Genomic DNA, 24,189 nt, shown 5'->3' with positions numbered 1-24,189 from the left:
ATGATTTGCAGAGTTTAGTTGAGCATTTTCCAGGTGTCTTGATTTCCTTATATTTTATATCATGCATCTGCTCAGGCATGAAGACAAAGGATTTTTGTAAACAACTATTCCTTATCTTAGTACTGGAATAAAAGTTTAGGGTCAATCAGATGTGTTGTTAAGATCATAGTAAAGCATAACATGCCCTTCAGGCTTGCCACCTCACATAATGGTAATAGCTGTTTTCTGGTGTGAAATTTCTGACGATAACCTGTAAATGAGATATTAATAAACTGTTGTACTAGATGAACCATCTGAGTAAGATTTTTAATATGCTAGCCAGGGGAGGATCCAGCCATTTTAAAAAGGGTGGGGGTTCCTAACCCAGGACAAAGAACCCCCCCCCCCCCCCCTGGATCTGCGCCTGCTATCAGTCTGTAGGAAGAGATATCATTTAGGCAAATAATCTGAGTTTAAGCCACAAAGTAAATGCCCTTACTCCTATATGCCAAATGCTTTTCAGACAAGTTGCAAATACAAATTATACAGTTGTAGGTTACCCAACAAATTACCTCCCACACTCTAGGTGAACATGCTACCAGGAGACCACAGATGTGGTTCTCATCAATAACATTTTCAAATACCAGACAATAGGTCATGGCTAACTTATATTTAAATTATAGCCATGACCCATGTGTCTGCTTATGAGATAAAAACACAAAGATAAAACTGAAACAACCAAAGATAAACTTTGGATTCCTGATTAATGTAAATAATTTTAACTTTAAATTTTTAGGTGATTTTTAATTTTTTTTAGAACAGGACAGATGGACAAGGGTTACACTGAATGCCTCTGCTGTCTTATGCTATTGTAGCAGAAATAAACAGCTGTGCCAGGAGTGCATCGGACTTGGACTTCTCTTAAAATGATTTTTACTGTGCGTATTGCTGTGTGTTTGTTTTTTTCAAGGTCTCTGGCCTTTGTTAGTCTTGTATAATTTTTAATTGTAGTTTCTTGTGTATAATTCGGAGTTTATTATGACGTCCATTATCACTGAACTCCTATACATATTTGTTAAGGGGCCAGCTGAAGGACTCCCCTGGGTGCCCGAGTTTCTCTCTGCATTGAAGACCCATTGGTGGCTTTCGGCTGTTGTCTACTCTATGGTCGGGTTGTTCTCTCTTTGACACATTCCCCAAATCTGGAATGTCTCTTTGGAAAAATTTCAAAATCAGAAGGAAGATTACCTTTACCAATTCCAACAATTGTGTAACGTTTCAAGTAATTCTATCAAACATACTTAAGTTAGTATGGTAGAAAAATTGATACCAAATTGACTTAAATCTGATAGTTAGTCCCTTTACTCTGAAACGAAAACCCATAAATAGTAATCAGATAACCATTACAAGCCTACTCCCATTTAGTGGGCTATATGTAAAAACAAATGCCTTATATCTGATGATTTAAGTTCTGTAACTCTGCAACAAGTGAATAATTTCAAAATCAAAACGGATTTGAATTCAATGAATTAGAAGTTTAATCAATAAACAGGTTTAACCCAGCCACATTTATTATGTGCCCGTTTTTGATCGCTTGCTATGTGGTATGTGTTTTGTTCATTGTTGAAGACAATATGGTGATCTTTAATTGTTAAAATTCAAATCATTTATAAAGTTGTCTCATTGACAATCACTATACTCATTTGCATTGATGATTTGGTAATTTTGTTCATGGTTTACATAATATACATTGGAGAAGTGAATAAAAGTACACAATTATGTTTACACTAGTTTCAAGTTCATTTAAAAAGTCTAGAATTGTCCAGTGACAAATAGTTCATATACATATATTAATAGTAATGTTTTGTATTGTAGTAATGCCTCTGCAATCAAACAGAATTATCTCAAGAACAAAAAAAAAGTTATAATTTAATGCATAGAATCTAATCACAGAAAAGTGTATAAAATATAGCAAAAAAATATATATAGTCCACCATATTGCACCACACAAAATAGGCATTAATTTAAAAAATCAATTCAATTGCTTTGTGTGTTTAACAAAGTCTTCATAGAAGAGAAAACACTTTAATATTAATATGCTAAACTTTTGAAGAAACAATCAAAAGTAAACAATAGTTGTAGCTAACTTTGTCATATTAAATTTCGATGTACTTATGGTATCTCCATTTGTATGTCTTAAATAGCACTTTTATTCAGCAAGCAAAGTCTGTACCCTTATCTGAAATTTCACTGCTATGATACAATGCGACTACGTAAATATTCCAGCAATGCCAATGTTCCTTTAGCTAAAATAGCAGGTCGAGGGTTTCTAAATGCATTCCCATTTAACTGTAATGACCTGAAAGTAAAAAAAATCATAACATGTACATTCATACAAAAAATACTTTTTATATAATACAATACTAACAGGTATTTATTTGATTATAACTTCTGTAATTTTCGTGTGAAAATTTTCGTGTGAAAGGGTGACGATACCATGTATGATGATAGTCCAAAAAAATCCAAATTTCAGACTGGAAAAAACTAGTATCAAAGTAACAATAGTGTCTTGTAACATCAGAAACAATAGTGTCTTGCAACAGCCAGTCATTTATAGTGCAAGTTGCATAACACAATTCCTAATTTCCTTTGATTTTGTGTGTGTGTGTGAGCGAAGGGTTGTTTTCTTTTGTCTATATCAAATGGGTGGAGGATTATTCTAAACCTTTGACAGATGAACTTCATTAACTATCTAAATTTGTTTTAATCAGTGTACAGTTTCTTGAAAGGTGTATACTTTATAGAAATAATATAATGTAATATTATCATGCTTCAGGATATTGATTTGACATTTGGTAAACAGTTTTACCATAACAAGTTACAGCTCAAGTCTGAATTTTATTCTGGTCTGATGATTGTTTTGTAGAGTTATGGTCCTATGACTTTGTAATTCAGGCAAATAATCAATTTCCTGCACTTTCTTTTTTCTTCTCGCTTGTAAATAGTGATTTGATATTTAGTAAGTAGTTTAACCATGAAAAGTAACAGATCAAATTTAAATTTTGTTCTTCTAAGATGATTTTTTTAGCAGAGTTATGGTCCTTGAAATGGTTATCATCCCAGTCAGATTTTTCTGACCGGTTCCGATTTGTTCCAGTTCAGTGAATTTTTTAACCATAGGGTACTATGTATTGCAAAGTACTACTCTCAGAATGCATGTTTATATATACATTACTTTAAACGGTATCTACCCCAAGAAATAAATTATTTTGGGCAACTCTTGTGCTGTTATGTTTATTTTGCTACAAACTTCAAAAAGTTTCCTTATTAATTGACTTTGATAATGTCAAAACAAAGTAAAACAGCTAATTAAAGCATACCAAACATATACATTTACATAAAGTCTTTATTCACAGTTAAATAGATAGAAAACAGTTTCATATTCTTAATAAACTGTTATCACAGAGATATGTCTCGCCTTTTTGTAATTTTGATTATGCAAGTGTTGAAATCAAAATAGCAATACTTTAACATCTTACACAATTAAGTTATGCAAATATTCAAAGTCAATGAACCATGACTGAGTTACATGGCTAAACAATCTCCAGGTGTAACACCACTAATTCGGGCACGGCCAGAGAGCACATACCAGAAAGTAGTACATATTTAATGCAAAATAGTTCCTACGCATGAGTGTAACTTTCAAAATATGTAGGATATTTAGGTATTTTTGGCATCAAATGAAAGCTGAAGGACTGGTGATCATTGTAAAACACTTTTGGACTTTTAATTTTAAATATTAAAAAACTGCACCAAATTTTAAAAAGAGGGTACATTTTGTCTGTTTGGCAGATCTGAAGTACCTGTTTTGGTACATCCGAAGTTCCTGGAACCAGTTCTTTCTTATATGCAATTAAAGGTATGTTGATTTTTTTCAGAAGAAGACACCATAAAGTGTTGCTTTGACATGCAATGATTGCCACTTTATTTGAACTTAAAATAAAAGAGGTGTGCCTGCTTGAAATGGAGGAATTTAACATAGAAAGCAATGGGACCATGAATTAGTGGTGTACTTCCTCCATGTAAATGAGATGTGCCAATATTAATACAAGTGCATACCAAATACCATTGACTTATTATAAGTCGTTCCCAAACCTAAATACAAACATTAACTTGTAAACTATGTAAAATTTTCACAAGTCAATGAAACATGAAGAGGGGGAAGGGGCGATATAATCTCCATGGAAATGATACTTGCAAATGACACTAAATTTGCATACCAAATAACATTGACTTAACATAAGCAGTTCATCTTAAACTGATCTAATCACAAACTAATATGTGTAAACTAAGATAAGTTTCAAAGTCATTAGACTGTGACTGAGGGGCAAGGCCAAATATTCTCCATGGAAATGAGATATGCTTAAACAACTGAATACCAATTAACATTGGCCTACCACTAATGGTTCCCCTTGAACTGAACTGATCACAAACTAATAAATGTACATGATAACTTAGAATATTTTTTTTAAAGTCAATAGACAATGACTAAGGGGGCGGAACCAAATTATCTCCATGGAAATAAGATATGCAAATGCTTATACAACTGCATACCCAAATATCATTGACCTACCACTTGTGGTTCCCCATAAACTGACGTAATCACAAACTAATACATGTATATAAGCAAATTTTTCAAAGTCAATAGACCATGACTGAGGGGGCAGGGTCAAACAATCTCCATGGAAATGAAATGTGACAATGCTTATACAACTGCATACCAAATATGATTGACCTACCACTTGTGGTTCACCATAAACTAGACCTAATTTCAAAGTAATACTTTGTTGACGCCGTCGCTGCCAATGCCGGAAACAGCATACCTATGTCTTGCTTTTTTACTCCGTCAAGGCGAGACAATAAAATCAATGGGCTTAAAAAGCCCCAAAATGTACATTGTCCTAATTGAGATTAATTTCCAGACTTACATAATCTGTGTACAATTTCCTAACTCTGGAGGCACTTGGTCTATATTGTTATTCTGCAGATCTAGTGTGGCCAACATGGGAAGACCTTTAAATCCATCAGCATCTATCTGGGTTATTTTATTAGTATCAGCAAAGAGATTCTCTAACTTCTTAAGTTGATAAACAACACTAGGCATAGAAGTAAATCTGAAACAAACAGTTGTAAGATCTAGAATCTACAATGAAAATTCATCCATAAATCAATTATTATACAATAACTTGCAAGCTTTATCATGCTATATTCCTTCCAATATTTTTATCTAACCAGTAGAAGCCATACATACATTGATAAAATAATATAGCAGGAAATACTGAAAATGTACCGGTAATCAAATATAAAACAAACCCCTTTAAAACAAAACCATACATAAACTCAGGTGTTCTGCAAGTACAAGCATTTCCTGCTTCACTAGAGACATTGGATTCTCTCATTATAACTCAAAGTTTGGTTTTTCATTCAGTGATATCCCAATTGAAGAAAATAGGAAGGGATGATATGTAAGAAAACTTTATCTTTCTTTATCAATTCTTTGCAAAAATGATGATGTTATTTCTATGAGAATTCATCAGGTAAGGTCACATTTTCTCTTGTCACAATAGGGAATTAAGGAAAGCAAAACAAAATACACCTTATCGCTATTTGTCCGCCATTGCTGGAAATCACACAGGTTCCCGTAAAATTTTGACGTCATAAAACAAAATGTCTGACGCCACAATGGAAAAGTGATTGTTGTTGACGTCAAAAGTTCAAGCGGACGGGTCAGCCGGGAATAGCGATAAGGTGTATTGAACTTGACTAGTGAAGATATGAGATCTAGCTAACCAATATGTTTATAAATAATTATTTATACAATAAACTGTTCGTGGAAGGTATAGATTGGTTAAGAATAAGAGAAGTGAACTTATAAGATAGTAACCATTCATTTGCAAGTATACTGACCTGTTATACGATATGTACAATTCTCTCAGTTGAAATAATGAATACATTTCATTTGGCAAACTGGTCAACTGATTATTCCTATAAATAAATTGTACAAAATTTTATCAAAAACTTTCATCATTCACTACTTCTTAATACTCTCCGGTTTACCTTAGTACAATTTGTAACACAGTAACTCAACATTATTGATCTCTCCTATTAGCGAGGGTTGATGTCTTACCTTAGTACAATTTGTAATTCAGTAACTCAACGTTATTGATCTCTCCTATTAGCGAGGGCGGATCTCCTAACATACTAAAAACTCATAACTTATCCAGGATTTTGATAAGTGCCTTGTTAGAGAGGTGACCAATCAGCAGTCAGCTCTATTATATTGTGATAGGTCAATCCCAAGCTAATTCCAAATGATAGATTGACAGGTTACTTCCTGGTGTGTTGAGCTATTGGTTTAAATTTAATATCATATAAGTAATTACTTAGATTATTCACTATAACTGCTAAGTAATTATATGATGCACAAAAAAGACAATGATACAAAAATCATAGGCAGTAGAAAAATCGGTACCAACTAAAAACATCCAAACGAAATCAATGAGTACATACCAATCATAGCTGAAAATATCAGATTGTAATGTGTACATAGTTGTTCAAAGAGACTCAACTTTTTGTTGAATGAATAAATTCCACTTAAGAATACTTTTTTTCTTAATATGACATTACAATCGTTATATCAGTGGAATTAAGTATCTCTATCTAAAGAATGTATTTTTTCTCACCTCAAGTCTAACATAGTCAGTTTTATATACAATCCAATATCTGGGTTTAACACTGTTATTCTATTCATTCCCATATTTAATTCTTTCAGCCATTCAGACAAACATATCATCCTACAATAAAACAGAATAATAATAATGTACCGAGGAAATACTAAGTGATTTATAGCAGCAATGATAATCCAAAGTTATAAGAGTTCAGGCATCAAAATATTTCACAGGTTGCAATATCTAAATACAAATGTAATAATCAAACTACTAAAATCTCATTTTGAGATCATGTCATTTTTATTCAGATATAAACAAAAAGATGTCTTATCAAAAGAGTTTAATGTGATTTAAATATCATTTTTTGGGGTAATGTCTTGACAGTCTACACAATACAGTCTAACCTCGACTAGTCGGAGGGACCTGACATAACTATTTGACTCATCAGAGGTCACAAGACTATCATGTTCTACCATTTCAATAGTGTACCTGGTATTGTATAGAGAAATAATAAAACTTACCCTGGAGGAATATCTGTGAATGCATTTTTACTGAGGTTGACAGAAGTTATCTCCCCTTTCTGAGCTACAGTCCATACATCATCTGATACATCTGATGTCTTCTTGTTACTAGAAAAATAAATATTTTCAAAGTTTTATCATTAAGATAACAAGACAATTCTTACTGTCCAAAATCAAAACATCCCTTTATTCCAGTAAGTATAAGACATTTTGATAATTTCTGGTTTGAATATATTACAGCTAGAACTATTAAACATGTAATGCATATACAATTTGAGCTATTTTGTGTCAAAAATATAGCAGGGGAATATTAAAATTATAAATTCAAGACATATTTGGATTAAAGTCTGGTCTTCTATTGTCTTGTCACCTGTAGTCTAAAGCCTTTGACTGACAAATATCATGTGCATTGACTCCCTGTCCAGTACCACCAATGATTCCTGATTCTCCCTGGCCACTGTGGACACCTTTATTACTGACAGGTATGTCTGTGTTTTCCATTCTGCTCATCAAGTATTTCTTTATTTCTGTTGTTCCTCTCTTTCACAATGAAATTTCAAAAATCAAATTGTTTTAATAAGGGAGAACAATCTTAGGATATGTTTCAAATTTAACAAAAAAAACAAAAAAAATCAGAAATGGCATAACTAGGACTTTGATTATCTACCCTCAATATGAAGGACTGAGATTATATTCCTTTATGTACATCCTCAGCTGGTGTTCTACAACTGGTTAAAAATCTATCGGTACAGTATGTTTAAGTGTTTAGGAAAAGCTGCGCTTATCAGAAACTATTACCACTTATTGCAACATTGAGTGAAATGTAAGTTCAATTATCTCCCCTTGAACACATAGGACCAGCATCATATTTCTTTAAACACATTCTCAGGCAGAGTTCTCCAACTGTGTAAAATTTTATAAACATCTTTTTATCTTTTATAACTTGTGCTTATAAGTCACACAGACAAACAGAGAAGGTCATTCCTTTAAATTCTGTTTGTTTGCCCAAGTCTGTAGCCTTTAAATCAGTGGTTGTCATTTGTTCCTGTGTTACATTTTTGTTTTTCATTCATTATTTTGTACACATATTAGGCTGTTAGTTTTCTTGTTTGAATTGTTTTACATTTGTCATTTCTGGCTTTTTATAGCTGACTATATGTGGTATGGGCTTTGCTCATTGTTGAAGGCTGTACAGTGACAAATATAGTTATTAATTTCTGTGTCATTTGGTCTATTGTGGAGTTTTTTTTATTGGCAATACTATCACATCTTCTTTTCATATTTATTAAAATTGTTTTGTAACATGATACCATAAAGTTGATTTTTATTTAGACAAGTAACAACACTGAATATTGGAGCACAAAAACAAGTTAAAAATTACCATTATTATGTCCCTTCTGATTGATTTCATAGGATTTCCATCCAAAACTACAGCCTTCAGTGCAGTCATTGTTCCCATAGCATAAGGCAACCTAAAAACCAAATTTTTTTTTATAATATAACATTGCATTTTGACTACTATACATTTATACTCAATCTATACATAGGACTAAGATATCTATATTCTCTAATTCCCTTTTTCAATAATGCTTAAATACAGTGTTTTTAATTGAAGATAACAGCTGTCTATATAATCATTCCATGCATACAAAAAAATCATTTACTTGATTGTTGCCAAAAAAATAATGTTACAAGATTTTTTTTTTGTCACAGAGCTATGTTTTTTTTTAATATTAAATTATAAATTATTGATCTATTCATATTTTTTAATCTACTAGTCCAACAAACTGTTAGCTACTTAACATTTTTTTCATCAAAAATAGATTATTGATCGATTTATATCAACTGATCAAGTCTACACAAATTACTCTCTGCAACAATAGCTTATTATTACTTCGTGTTTTTGTTGATTTTTAGTCACATTGCATTGATCGTCCCAAAAAAAGGGGGGATTCCAAAGAATGAATGAAATGTGAATAATCAAACTAGTGGCTCTTTGTAAATTTTATTTTCTGTTAATATTTTCTAGCTTTAATGATTTCAAGAATTTTTAAGAAAATAACTGAAACATACAAAAAGCACTTTATTTTGAAAGAGTTTTGGTTTTTTAATTTTGTCAACTGTAATTCTAAACAAATGGCACTGCTTTAAATAACATTAATGTATAACAGACCATCATTCAATGCTGCTTTACAGGAAAATAATATTACATGAAAATGAATTGATTTGAGAAAACCATAATCATTTTTGTCGTGCCTTCGACTTTAGTCGAAAAAGTGAGACTAAGCAATCCTACATTCTGTCGTTGGCGGCGGAGTCCACAAATATTCACTCTGTGGTTAAAGTTTTTGAAATTTTAATAACTTTCTTTAACTATACTGGATTTCTACCAAACTTGGACAGAAGCTTGTTTATGATCATAAGAAAGTATCCAGAAGTAAATTTTGTAAAAATAAAATTCCATTTTTTCCGTATTTTACTTGTAAATGGACTTAGTTTTTCTGCGAGGAAACATTACATTCACTCTGTGATTAAAGTTTTTAAAATTTTAATAACTTTCATAAACTATCCTTGATTTGTACCAAACTTGGACAGAAGCTTGTTTATGATCATAAGATAGTATCAAGAAGAAAATTTTGTAAAAATAAGTTTCCACTTTACCGTATTTTACTTATAAATGGACTTAGTTTTTTTGCCAGAAACAAAACATTCCTTCTGTGGTTTAAGTTTTTAAAATTTTTATAATGTTCTTAAACTATCCTGGATTTCTACCAAACTTGGACAAAAGCTTGTTTCTGATCATAAGATATTATTCAGAAGTAAATTTTTTTTTTTAAATTCCACTTTTTCTGTATTTTACTTATAAAGGGACTTAAGTTTTTCTTCCAGTTAACATTACATACAGTCTGCAGTTAAAGTTTATAAAACATTTATTAGATTCATAAGCTATCCTTGATTTTTACCAAACTTGGAAGCTTCTTTCAATCAAAAGACAGCATCCAGAGGGAAATTTTTATTAATGTTTTTCCTCATTTTTGTTTAGTCTGTGATTAACAGCAAAAGTAGGCAAGTATATAAAAAAGAAGATGTGGTATGATTGCCAATGAGACAACTATCCACAAAAGACCAAAATGACACAGACATTAACAACTATAGGTCACCGTACGGCCTTCAACAATGAGCAAAGCCCATACCGCATAGTCAGCTATAAAAGGCCCTGATAAGACAATGTAAAACAATTCAAACGAGAAAATTAACGGCCTTATTTATGTAAAAAAATGAACGAAAAACAAATATGTAACACATAAACAAAGACACTGAGTTCCGCAGAACCCTTACAAATTTTCTATATATAATCTTTTATCTATGTCCTTCTTGTACATCTAGTTTTTTTAAATGCTATATTATTTTGCACGACTATATCAGTTATGTTAAGTACAACTTGGCAAAAGTAGAGCAGGTGAACCTGAGTTCACACCTGGTTTTTGTCAGGGTTCCTATGGCTTAATCTTTTGTTTTCAGGACTTGTTTGTCTTTTCATTGTTTTAATTTTTTTTGCATTGCCTTTGGTGTTGTCAGCTTTTATTTGACTTGTAAGTTTTGTGTATCTTCTGACCCTTATTGAGCAAATTATTGTCAAACAAAATTTATTAGGTCAAAAACTATTGCACTAAAGTATTCATTCTTTATTAGCATTGATACAGGGACCGGCTGTGCTTTGCCAATGTCGCAATTTGCGATTTTTTTTTATTAAAATCTGGCGACAAAATACGGCTGATGGCGATATTTCTGGCGCCAACATTTCCCTATGTAATTTTTTTTATTTCTTGACAATATGGATCTTCATTTTAATTGGTAAAGTTAAAAAGAAAATTGTACAAAATTTTACCTGGCGACAAGTTGATGACTTTGTTTACTACCCCAAGCTAATCAACGGTTACAACAGGTGTCATAATCTGTTGTTACAGGTAATCCATTTATCGAATGGGTCATTAATAATCATCAACATTAATTAATTCAAATAGAATTGGTCAGTCGGCATTTTGTTTATTTCATTTGAAGAAATGTTCATACGATAACACAATTTCCAATGTTTACCATAGTTGCATGAAGAAAGCATAACTGTCAGGAAGGCGAAAATCATAATCAACTTGTTAATAAACAATCGTTTTACTTGTTTTCTGTTAAAAAAATAGCAAATTCAGACTAAATTTGTCTTTGACTGCCCTCAGTTATGATACGAAAATGACAAAATCGACCGCCATTGTTAATAATATTTTCTTCTTCTACGTACTATGTTTAATCCTCCAAAGAAGGAGCACACCCGAATAAAGTAAGATAACTCAATTTTATTTTTTCCTATGATTAAGATACCTACCTCAAACATGTCTAAGATATGTCTACATAATTCTAGCTTTAGAATTTAAATGTTTAGGTCTTTTGAGTTAATGGAAGTTAAAGAGGGTCTTAATTAATAACAGTATGGGTAAAATGACTTTTGTCATCTTTTTCTGTATTCTTTATTTTTAATACAAATTTTCACTATTCTGTAAATTTAAACACCTCTTATTTTGTTTTCTTCATTCAATTACTATTTTTTTCTATTCTTTATATTTTAATTTTAAGACATTTTCTCTATTCTGTAGCATATACTGACCATAAGCTAATTTATATTCTTCTACATATTAATACTAATAAAAAGAAAACAAAGTACACATGTTGTTTTATTGTATTTATATAAACCCTATGCAATAACTTACTAAGTATTACATGTTAAGGTGGTATGGGTGTCTTCCTCCATCTTGGATTGTAAAAAACAGAGAATCAAAGGTCCATATTTTTCCATCAAGTTAGCAAAATTTGATGCAGGAATGCAGATGTTAAATGTACATTTTCATTTAAAAGTACCAATTTATAAGAATATAACTTGTAAATATTGATATTTTTGCAAATGTTAATTATTTTTGGTTGTTGTTGTTTTTTGTTTTTTTTTAAATTGGCATTTTAAGGGGAGGTAACTCTAAAAAAGTGCATTTTCTGAAGGATTCTGTATGGAATTTTCCTATTTTGTATTTTAGCCGGAAAAAACGTACGGTGACCCTATCTTTTCTTTTGATATTCTCAAAGCAGTGTCTGAAAGCTATCTTTTCCTGAAGTATTTAACAATTCTATCATTTTGTTTACTTTCTAATCACAAAATGGTGTTTTTTTTCTGTATAATCCATACAAAATGTGTCATTTTGTCCCGTCCTGTAGCTTGAGAAAATGCCCGGTGACCTATCAATTTTATTATATTTTTCAACATGTATCAATAGATACAACGTTTTGGCAAAGTATGAACAAATTCTATCATTTTTATTTTAGACTCCCATACCACCTTAAATGATGTAAAGTGCAGGCTGAGTGCAAAGAAAATTAAATGGATCATAGATTAAATTTTGGTAGAAGAAATAAAGACTCTAGCTGGTTCTAAAGTTTGCTCCAAGTTTTCAAAACTGGCAACAAAATATATGAGCTGGCGATTTTTTCTGGCTCCAACTTTTTGGGAGCCAGAGCAGCCCCTGTGATATTCACTGAAATAAAACCTCCTTTAAGAACACATTAAGTAAAACCTGATTTATTTCCCCTGACTTTAATAATAAGTTACGACATACCCTGTCAGATCGTTGTTTGTCAGGTCGAGTCTTTGAAGCCCAGTCAGCACAACTATTTCATCTGGTATAACAGATACTTTATTGTCCCTTATATCCAGTACACTGAGTGTTTCCAAGTGATTTAAATGTTCTGCTGTTAATTCTTTCAGCTGGTTATTACCAAGATGTAACTCCTAAACAATCAATTATCAAGTAGAAAAAACATTAAAGATTAATAGAATTAACAATCAAAACTAGTAATATCTATCTATAATCTAAAATAACAATCAAACTAGTAATATCTATCTATAATCTAAAATAATCAAAACTAGTAATATCTATCTATAATCTAAAATAATCAAAACTAGTAATATCTATCTATAATCTAAAATAACGATCAAAACTAGTAATATCTATCTATAATCTAAAATAATCAAAACTAGTAATATCTATCTATAATCTAAAATAATCAAAACTAGTAATATCTATCTATAATCTAAAATAATCAAAACTAGTAATATCTATCTATAATCTAAAATAATCAAAACTAGTAATATCTATCTATAATCTAAAATAATATTTACATATTCAACATTTATAAAACAGATGTATCATGAGTAACTCATGATATTCGTGTACCCTTATTTCAACTTTATGTATATAAGTTTGAGCATCAAATCTAAAATATGATCACTGAAACTGAATCAAGGTTAAATCAGAGGGACAGCATGTTACTATACATGTAATTAATTAACATTCATACTATCTCAATCCATCATATACCTTTCTGACAAACAGATGTACTTGGTAAACAGGAAGTGTTAATTTGTAAATGTATAACATGACTTGAAGCTTTAAACCAAATTTCACAAAGCTCTGTATTTTTGTTACTGGGAATTTGACAAAAAAATTGCATGGAATGGACAGATGAATGAACAGAAAGACAGAAATAAACCAGTTTACACCCTTCATTTGGAGTGAAGTATCAGAGACAAATTTCAGTGAAGCAAACATATCATAATACACCATGCTGACAACAAGTGTATACAAAATTCTAAATTGGTTAAATTTATATATTTTGGTTCCTTTTTAAAAAGTTGAGAAACCAAACTATTGAACAAACAAGAGTGCACACGATGAAATGTCTGGCCTTCTTTACTAATCATTGATATTATATTGATAGTCCTAAGTATAAAGCTTTATAGATAACAACTGTCACATAAACTTAACATTAACCAAGATAACTAAACAAAGACCAATGAACCATGAAAATGAGGTCAAGATCAGATGAATCATGCCAGGCAGACATGTACAGCTCACAATGCTTCCATACAACAAATATAGTTGACCTACTACTTATAGTTTAAGAAAAATAGACCAAAACACAAAAACTTAACACTGTGCAATGAACTGTGAAAAGAGGTCATGGTCAAATAAAACCTGCACGACTGACATATAGAACATTAAATATTTCCATACACCAAATATAGTTGACCTATGGCATATAGTATTCAATGAAAAGACTTAACTTTGACCACTGAACCATGAAAATGAGGTCAAGGTCAGATGACATCTGCCCGCTAGACATGTACACCTTACAATTATTCCATACAACAAATATAGTAGACATATTGCATAAAGTATGAGAAAAACAGACCAAAACACAAAAACTTAACAATAACCACTGAACCATGAAAATGAGGTCAAGGTCAGATAACACCTGACAGTTGGACATGTACAGCTTACAGTCCTTCCATACACCAAATATACTAGCCCTATTGCTTATAGTATCTGAGATATGGACTTGACCACAAAAACTTAACCTTGTTCACTGATCCATGAAATGAGGTTGAGGTCAAGTGAAAACTGTCTGACAGGCATGAGGACTTTGCAAGGTACGCACAAATATAGTTATCCTATTACTTATAATAAGAGAGAATTCAACATTACAAAAAATCTGAACATCTTTTTAAGTGGTCACTTAACCATGAAAATGAGGTCAAGGACATTGAACATGTGATTGATGGAAACTTCGTAACATGAGGCATCTATTTACAAAGTATGAAGCATTCAGGTCTTCCACCTTCTAAAATATAAAGCTTTTTAGAAGTTTGCTAACGCCGCCGCCGTAGCCGCAGCATCACTATCCCTATGTCGAGCTTTCTGCAACAAAAGTTGCAGGCTCGACAAAAATATCTACTAATTTAAATTGTGATGCTACCTAAAAAGCACAGTCTTTTTAAAATGATTTATGTCTTTCCCTGTGACAGATTTCATTTTAAGAGACCAGTGCTTTTGAAAACAAAACAAACAAGAATGTGTCCCTAGTACAGGGATGCCCCATCCGTACTATCATTTTCTATGTTCAGTGGACAGTGAAAATGTGGTAAAAACTCTAATGAGGCATTTATATTAGAAAAATCAAATCATAGTGAACATGTGAACTAAGTTTCAAGTTGATTGGACTTCAACTTCATCAAAAACCACCTCGACCAAAAACTTTAACCTGAAGCGGGACGGATGAACTGACAAACGAATGGAAGCACAGACCAGAAACATAATGCCCATAAATGGGGCATAAAAAAAAAAAATGTTACTGTAAATAGTCATCTCAAAGGGAGATAATCCATCTGTTTAAATAGAAATAAAGCATTGTTATAAATATCATCATATGTGGCTATTACCTTCAAATTTTGACATTTTGACAGTAGTGGTAAATACTGCAGTTTATTATGTCGTAAATACAGTTGTTCAAGATGCATCAGATTACCAAAGTCTGAAGGCAACACAGATATCTGATTGTGTGTAGCATCAAAAAATCTTAAGCCTGAAATGAGAAAATGTTTCAATGAATTTCATTGTTATTCAAATAGTCGTGCAATCTTAATCATGGACTTCCTGACATACTGTGGATTCATGTAACTAAGTGGGTACCAATTATCATGGATTGAGGAAAACTATCATATTCATGGATATTTAATTTTGTGATTTTGGCAAACTCTTCATACAATCCTTGGAGAAGACAGAACTAAATTGACAGAGCTCCAGATAAGCTGCGTATTTGCGTGATCACGCAATACAAATAATAAAAAACCCAATGCAATTGCCCATTGCAGGGTTCAATAACCCAATTAATTCAAAGGAAAACCCAATTATATTCCAAAACCATGAGTTCTCAACCCTTTTATTGACTACCATTTGCGTTATTTACCCTTATCTGTTTACAGTCGTCGCGTAAACTATTTTTATAATATTTATATATGGAAATTTCCTTTCGTTCTAAAAATAGATCCCTGCATCAAGTAGCTGAAATGGGTCCCTGTTAGAGTTTTCCGTTGCTCGATAGGTAGACGTGTTTTTGAAAACATTTCGATCTTCTCCGCGTTTATCCAATTAGCGTGTGTCATGAAGTCATATTTTTTTCGCATTGCTCGGGATTTATCATAACATACATTGAATTAAAACAAAAGTGAATGTCCGGTAAAAATATTGAATAGAAGCATGTTTTCTGCTTCTTTTGAAAAGCTTAGGGAAAGTTATGATGATAACAAAACTCAGCCAGTGTTTTTAGGAAGCGTCCATCGAACAAACAGGCGTGTGTGCGTACCTTAACGAAAACATTGCTAATAAAAGCAGGGTTTCCTCAAAAACGAAATCAGTTGGAAAAAGGCCAAATCAATTATGACATGATAAAGCATCAGAAACCAAAAGTTCTAATAAAAGACACCTAAACCCAGATTTATGAAAATTAGAATAAAACAAAAACATTCAAGTATAATTAGAGTTTATATACTATTTTTTTCATTTTACGGTTAATTAATGAATACACACACAGGCACTGGTCTCAGAATTTATTATATAAAGGTATAAGACGAGTGCTTGTGAATACACATATATATCCGTTTTTTTACAGTTTATATGAGAAAATACAAAACTGGCAGAAGGTTTGAAACGGAACACAAATTAAACCTACAATTGCTTCTCAGTCAATAAACCAAATAAAACAGCTAACAAATTACTCTAACCCTAACCCTAAACCAAATAAAACAGCTAAACAAAGAAAGAAACATATTTAAGATGGAAAAAAAAATCTGGGGTTGATATTGCCTAAATATTCAATATTGTGTTGATGAAAAAACCCAATACATTAAGGAGCTTGGTGGTGAAAAACCCAATTTGATATTAACATGAGGGGTGAATTGGAATTGATAATGCAATCAATAAACTTTATCACCCAATTATATAAGAAAATGGTGGGTAAAAAACCCAATTTGTGAATTCTTATCTGGAGCTCTGATTGAAAAACTTTTGTCTAATCCATTTGTTTTGTACAATAAAATATGTTTAAACTAAACCCTTTAGAAATTTGTAATTCTTTAAAAGTTTTAATTTGTGCCCACAAAATCCATGATTTTATATAAAGACTATTCTTTCCCAGCATAATTTCACCAAGAGTAAATAGATACTAGAACACACCCGCGAAATCGCGAGTATTTAGAGCTTGGTTGAAAGTATGTAAACTGTTGTAGGATATATTTTTGTCATAGATTTTATGTCTGGAGAATTTCAGAAAAGGTATCAAACTGAGTCATAGGCACTTGGAGACAGGGCAATTATTCTAAACCCTTTCCCTTTTTTTTAAAGTCCGTTATTTTTTTTTTTTTTTTGCTTTCTTTCAAATTCCATGATTTTTGCGTTTCTGTATACTATGAACATACATATAATTTTTGTAATATAAATAAAGTGTATTTGCTATTAACCATCAATTCCAAGTTTCTTCTTAATGGCGATCACTGCTGTATTATATAGAGGGTCTCTATGTATTATAGGATTATATTAATCATAGTATACATGCAGAATAATGCGAAAATAATTGTTTTGTCCCTGAGAAATTATGAAAATTATGTTTAAAGAGGAGAGTAAAGGGGGTATTTGCACGAAAACGCAAAATAAAATTGTTATTTTTTCTTAGTTTTTCTCCCAAAATAACCCAAACTGAAAAATCATAAGAATAGATGACAAATGGTACTATGCATTGTACCTATAGGACACAGAGGCATGATGATTAATTAGTTTGTGAAGGAAGAGAAACGACACACAAAATGAGGTCTTCTCTTTTAATAGTATAGAAAAGGTTGTTGTTTTACATTTTGCATACATGTGACAGAGTTGTCAAGCCACAACTGGAGATTTGGAAATTTTCAGCTGGAGTTTGGGCCTCATAACTGGAGATTTTTTATCGACGTACGCAATGGTTTTTTCGTGTGTGTTTAAACTGCATATCTTCCTTTATTGTTAAAAAAAGCCCAATGATTTCATACCGTCAAGCACCTGCATAGCCATTTTTACTTAGTAAAATAGAAGATAAAGGGGGGGGGGGTCAAATATTTATTCATCATATATAGTTCAAAGTTAAAGTGATCAGCCATCATATATAGTTCAAAGATAAAGTGATCAGCCATCATACATAGTTGGCAAAAAGTACCTCTGCTTTAGCCACATTGTCAACTTTAGTACCACTACTGAACATGTTTGTAAAAGAAGGTGTTGAATTGATAGAGTTGTGGGCTTTCTGGTGGGTAGCTGTCTCCATATTTTTGGTCAAGTAATTAGGGCCCCATAGTCAGCTTTGCATGAAGTGTAGTAAGCATTGTCTTGACCCTTGGCACTGGACTTGCACCATTTTTAAATTTGGCTAGATACTCATTACTGTGTCTTCTTTAATATTATGCTGGGGTACATGTATTTGATGATAACATGGTACAGTTTGTATTTTGTCAAATTATAAGACAAACACACTTATATAGGTATTCCATTGTCCTAGATAGAAGACAAGACATAAATATCATATTTGAGTTGATTTTATTGTCTTTGAGGTTCAGTATAAACTAAGTCTGTTCCATGTTTTCAATAGCATCACAATTTATAAAGTCGATGTTTATACAACTGTTCCATTGTCAGTATCACTTTTAATCATCCAGACATGTATATTTAACTAGCTAGTTGATTACTAGGTAAATGCCAATCATCTTTTATTGTTGTATATACAGTCTATAATCCTTAACACCTTCATTGATTACTTAAGGCTATTTTCCTATTTACCTTTTTGACACAAATTCCATTACAGGAAACTTCCGTTTTTCTCGGACTTTTCCTATATCAATTTAGAGTTTCTCGGACTTTTTCCCTGTCCGTATCTATTTTGTAAACAGAAATGTCTACTGAAATTTTTTCGAGATTGACATTTTCAAAAAGCGGAAGATTTCAAATTTTAACGGGAGGGACGGAAGAGGGTCTGAAAAGCGGGAGATTTTAACTCCCGCCGGAAGAATCACATGTATGATTTTGTCACCTCAGGGCCTCACATATTACCCTTTTATTGCTTGCTATGCTGTACAGGTTTTGCTCATTGCTTAAGTCCTTATGGTTGCCTTAAGTGGGTAACTTGTAAGTTATTTGGTCTCTAGTGAATAGTTGTCTCATTGGAAATCAAACCACACTCTGCTTTAAGGAACAAGTATCTAAACATATAGGCATATAAATAGAAAATAATAACTCACCATCCATGCATCCTAGTTCTGGTGGTAAACTTTGAAACTTGTTATTAGAAACATTAAGTCTGCTAACTTTAGTAAGGTACCCTATTTCTGGTGGCAAATTTGTTAACTGGTTATTAGATATATCCTGTAAAAGATATTGCATTACAGAAAAAATCATTTGTTTAAGCACAGGAGAAAGTATGACTTGTTCTCAGATACTGGTCAAAGATTATTTAAGTTTATAAAAAGTGTACAATTCAATATCAAGTTTCCAACATAATATTTTGAGATCAACTGTCTTTTTCTATTTTTGGCCTTGATGTTGTCTTCTAATGACTTCAATGATTTTGAATTTATCTCATTCATGTCAAAAAGTAGAATTCATAACCATCATATTAAAACTACATTTATTTACCTTTTTATTCACAATTTAAACTCTCAGACTGCTTTGACAACTCTAAGACTATATGGAACTAAACTACAACTCTTAGACTGAACCTGTCAAAAGACATTTGGAATCTGAGCACAAATATACCAGTTTATTTTCATGTACCTACCAACTCCTCAAGTTTCCTCAGGTCACCAATTTCAGGACCAATATGAATGAGTTCATTGTGTTCAATGTGAAGACTGACCAAGCTGTGACATCTACTTATGCAGGATGGAAATTCTTTAAGACGATTCCGACTGAAATAAAACATTACTTAGAATGTTACCAATATAATTTTTATGAATAAAATGCACACTGAAAGAATACTGTATACAGTAAATGATATATGTAAATATTAAAAAAAAACATAGATCAAATTAACTCTTATAAATATTTAAAAGTTTAAAAGAACATAATATTTGTTAACTCTTATAAATTATAAATAATAAATTATTCTGAACATAGATTTGATTTGCCCTTTTTTTTATGAATTGCAAGCAACACAAAATAAAATGGGGACCCTAATCTCTTTTTATTATAAGTAATTCAATTCAATTCAATATTTAAATTACTTCTCACCTTCTGTATAAAATTACACAATACATTTATAAAAGATACATTTGGATACATAAGCCAATCTGTACAGATTTATGAGAGACGATAATCAACTAAAACAATATGTATATGCACATAATAAATATTAAACCTGAATGGTAAAATTATACAACAAAAGTATTCAATTATTATTTACAATATAAAACTTCTCAGCGTCTTTTAAGAATAAAATTACAGGTTTTGGCACATGTTCTTATAATATCTTGATTCGAAAATAAAAATACCATTTTCTGACAATCTGTAAAACTATTAAAATGTTCATCAATTTTAAGAGACTCAGTCAATTAAAGACGCCAAGCACTAACCTGACATCAAGTTTTACTAAATTGCTTAATGAACGTATAGCTTGTGGTAGACTTTCTAATCTGTTATCATGAATCTGCAAATAAAAATGACATACAAAAAATTTACACTATAAAAATAAGATAAATACAATTAACATTTACCAGAGCACCTTGTTCACGCTGTGTACTGACAAATATTTCTTTCAATTTCCTGAATATGCAAAAAATGAATGAAATAATGTTTCAGTATATAAATAATTCTATATAAATAATAAGTATATAAATTTGTTACATTGTAATGTATAGTCTTTATAACATCTGTAAATTAAAGACGCCATGTAACTAGAAAAGCTCTGCGACCATAACATTTATCATACCTTTAAAAATAGAAAGAGCTATACTAGTCTATATTTTGGCAAAGTAAAACCTATATTAATAAAATTCTATAGTTTTTTATTTACCCACCCACCCACATAGGTTTGTTTTATAAAAAGATGTGTGACATATGCAAAATATGCTCTGGGCAGAACTGTTCTGGGGATGCATATGTTCATAAAATTGAAATTTCTGTCAAAAATAGCTAGGTGTGTAGTACATGTATTTACATTACCAGAAGAAGTCTTTTAAAAGATCAATTAATTATAAAATCTAACTCATGGCATGTACACATATATATGGATGTAGAGGATACTCTATTACTTATTTAAGGAAGATTTATAATGCATAACATTGTTTTACTAACATCCAGGACACTTAAGGCAGATAATTCTTTTATGTCCTCCGAAAGCTCTGTCAACCAATTAGAGGCCAGAATCAATTTCGTCAAATCGGTCTGTTCCCACCATCTGTCATCAGTGTTGTCAAGGGATACAGTCTTAGATTCCTCTGGTACATCGATGTTAATTCTCCATACTTCATCTGGAACTAAAATCAGAAATATCTTTAAATTCTATTATCAAATACTTGAAGGCAATATTTACCATACTATTGAACTTGCACAATTTATTCATTAAATATTTTGTACCATTATAAATATTAAACAAATCATCGTCATTTCTTTCAAGAAAATAAAAGTAAATAACAGTAATGATAATTATTTGAGATAAATCATGATAAGAATATCAAATGTATTATGTTAAAATTTAAAAAAATTTAAAGGTAGCCGAAAATGACCTTTTGATGCCTGATGAAAAAGGCCATTACTACTAAAAAAAAACAAAAAATTTATGTAGCAACATTCCAGCAGCGCCTGCATACAGAGTATATATCTCCCAATTGATATGATATTCCAAGGCATGTTTTACCTATCATGATTTCCTTGATAAAGGATTGCTGATCACAAGGAAGCTATTAAACCCAGAGTTCCAAATGGTGAAGTTAAAATCATCTCTTTGTAAATTTTACAAACGCCATCGTTGTTGTTGTTGTTGTGTATCTTTCCTCCACTGTCTGGAGAACTGTAGTCTTGGGTCTGGTTACCCAATACTTCATAGATAAATTATATGCACTGTCCCACTTTTTACTACAAAACTAAATGAAAGCCTATGAACACCTTAAGAGCGGGGTGGTCCCTACTATGTTTCAATCACTCAATCATGATAGTATGATAAATGTCAAATAAGATCTAGTACACTATTAAGCAAGTCACTTGTAATGATATTCCAGAGCTGTACTGCTTGCTATATGTAGGGCATAGCAAAGTCCTCGACTTAAACACTCAAGTCTGTTGTAATATTGAGGTTGCACAAACGGACTAGACGAGCAGTCAAGTACCATCACGAGTTGGTTGCCTGTTATGGAATAACTGTTTCACTGATGATATCTGACATGTTCATTACATGTATGTCATAACTACAATACCCTTACTTTTTCACAAATGTGACCTACCGAATTAGACTAATTACCAGGTTTGCAATAACATAAGCAACACGACAGGTGTCACATGTGGAGCAGGATCTGCTTACCCTTCTGAAGGGTATCGGGATCGTTCGCCCTGATTACATGTTCGCCCTAGGTTCGTTCGCACTGAGTTTGTTCGCCCTGATAGTCCGTTCGCCCTGGGTTCGTTCGCCCTATATTCATTTATGATATGTATATGTTACATCAATGACAAAATATATATATATATATTAAAATTTATCAAAATTTATGTATATCTATTAAAAGTTAAATACAGGATATTTGCCAAATTTATATTAATTAAACATGTTAAATAATAGTCTTGGCTGCATAATTGTTACACTTTATTTTATAATTACTGAATATTTTTAAATTGTTAAAATGTATCAATAAAGTTAAATATATAAATAACTTAGTCATGTTAGTCTTTAGTTGTTTTATGTCAGGTATAATTAAGTCAGAAACTTATCCTCGTAGATCCGCCACTGTACATCGTAAATATTCGCGAAATTGTAGACCGACTTCAACACATTCAATTGTATACACACAACGCAACACTACACTTAAAAATTAAATCAGGGCGAACGGACTCAGGGCAAACAGGTATTAGGGCAAACAGGTATTAGGGCAAACAGGTATTAGGGCGAACAGAAACTAGGGCGAACCAGAATCAGGGCGGATGGACCCGGATTCCTTCTGAAGCACCTGAGATCACCCCACCCCATTTTTTAGTGGGGTTCGTGTTGCTTAGTCTTTAGTTTTCTATGTTGTGTCTTCTGTACTTTTATTTGTCTGTTTGTCTTTTTATTTTTAGCCATGGTGTTGTCAGTTTATTTTCAATCTATGAGTTTGACTGTTCATCTTGCATCTAACGTCCTACAAAATGAGTTTGACGAATGACGATAAAAAAAACCTAAGGCTCATTTGACGCTAACCGTATCTAAAAACGGACGTTTGACACTTGACATTAAAGGGCATTACTAAACTCATAATTTACACAGACGACGGATAGAAACAAGTTCCTGTGCTTCATTTCATAGTCATAAATAAAGTTGTCCTGTATAGTTTTATTTGTTATCCGCACCTTTTGTGAATGATCTTCCAGATAAATTTAATTGTCCACTCTTTCTTGCTTGTTTAAAAATACTTGGGTGAACTGTTTTAGGGTTGTCATCACGAGTTTGCTGAAATCCGAATTTTGGATTTCTTGCCGGTTTTCTGGATGCCATTCTTCGCTATTGGGTCACTTCGCCCCACAATATGTTCGACCCAAGGACCGTTCGTCCTTGAAGTGCGTTAGTTTTAATTTTAACAATAAACAAAATATTTATTTTTTTTAATGGAATTCGACATCTATTTCTTTTAATTTAAAGATAATTATGAAGAAAAGGCACTATAAGTTATAAATTATTAAAGGTCCTCATTTCAAATTGATCTTTCAATGATGGTGTCTTTGCAAGGCTTCAAATGATGCTTGTCTATTCTTGGTAGTATTCCACTCAAAAATAAAATTGTATTTTCAGGCATAATTGGATACAATCATAAACGTTTTGGATTGTTA

At 31.8% G+C, this 24,189-nt stretch overlaps 1 protein-coding gene across 1 annotated transcript; it reads right to left on the bottom strand.

Annotated features, from left to right (window-relative positions):
* Positions 1–1,895: 1,895 nt before the first annotated feature.
* Positions 1,896–23,890, bottom strand: LOC139517004 (leucine-rich repeat-containing protein 40-like). Its single transcript, XM_071307546.1, has 14 exons — positions 23,713–23,890; positions 21,472–21,653; positions 20,751–20,824; positions 19,958–20,087; positions 19,422–19,545; positions 15,546–15,688; positions 12,883–13,055; positions 8,610–8,700; positions 7,599–7,768; positions 7,229–7,336; positions 6,723–6,833; positions 5,947–6,024; positions 4,968–5,153; positions 1,896–2,338 (listed from the first exon to the last, which is right to left on the bottom strand). The coding sequence occupies exons 1-14, from the start codon at positions 23,855–23,857 to the stop codon at positions 2,233–2,235; spliced, it is 1,821 nt and encodes a 606-aa protein (XP_071163647.1). The 5' UTR covers positions 23,858–23,890; the 3' UTR covers positions 1,896–2,232.
* Positions 23,891–24,189: the final 299 nt, after the last annotated feature.

This window comes from Mytilus edulis, chromosome 1 (genome assembly GCF_963676685.1).
Source record: "Mytilus edulis chromosome 1, xbMytEdul2.2, whole genome shotgun sequence".
Taxonomy (NCBI): Eukaryota; Metazoa; Mollusca; class Bivalvia; order Mytilida; family Mytilidae; genus Mytilus; species Mytilus edulis.
This window is presented reverse-complemented; position numbering and strand designations above follow the sequence as displayed.

Excerpts from the sequence above, each read along its gene's own strand:
- LOC139517004 (XM_071307546.1), bottom strand. The coding sequence starts at position 23,857 with ATGGCATCCAGAAAACCGGCAAGAAATCCAAAATTCGGATTTCAGCAA. Across the intron at positions 13,056-15,545 it reads CAAAATGTCAAAATTTGAAG|GAGTTACATCTTGGTAATAA; the intron begins GTAATAGCCACA and ends TTGATTGTTTAG. Across the intron at positions 7,769-8,609 it reads TCAGAAGGGACATAATAATG|AGAGGAACAACAGAAATAAA; the intron begins GTAATTTTTAAC and ends TCATTGTGAAAG.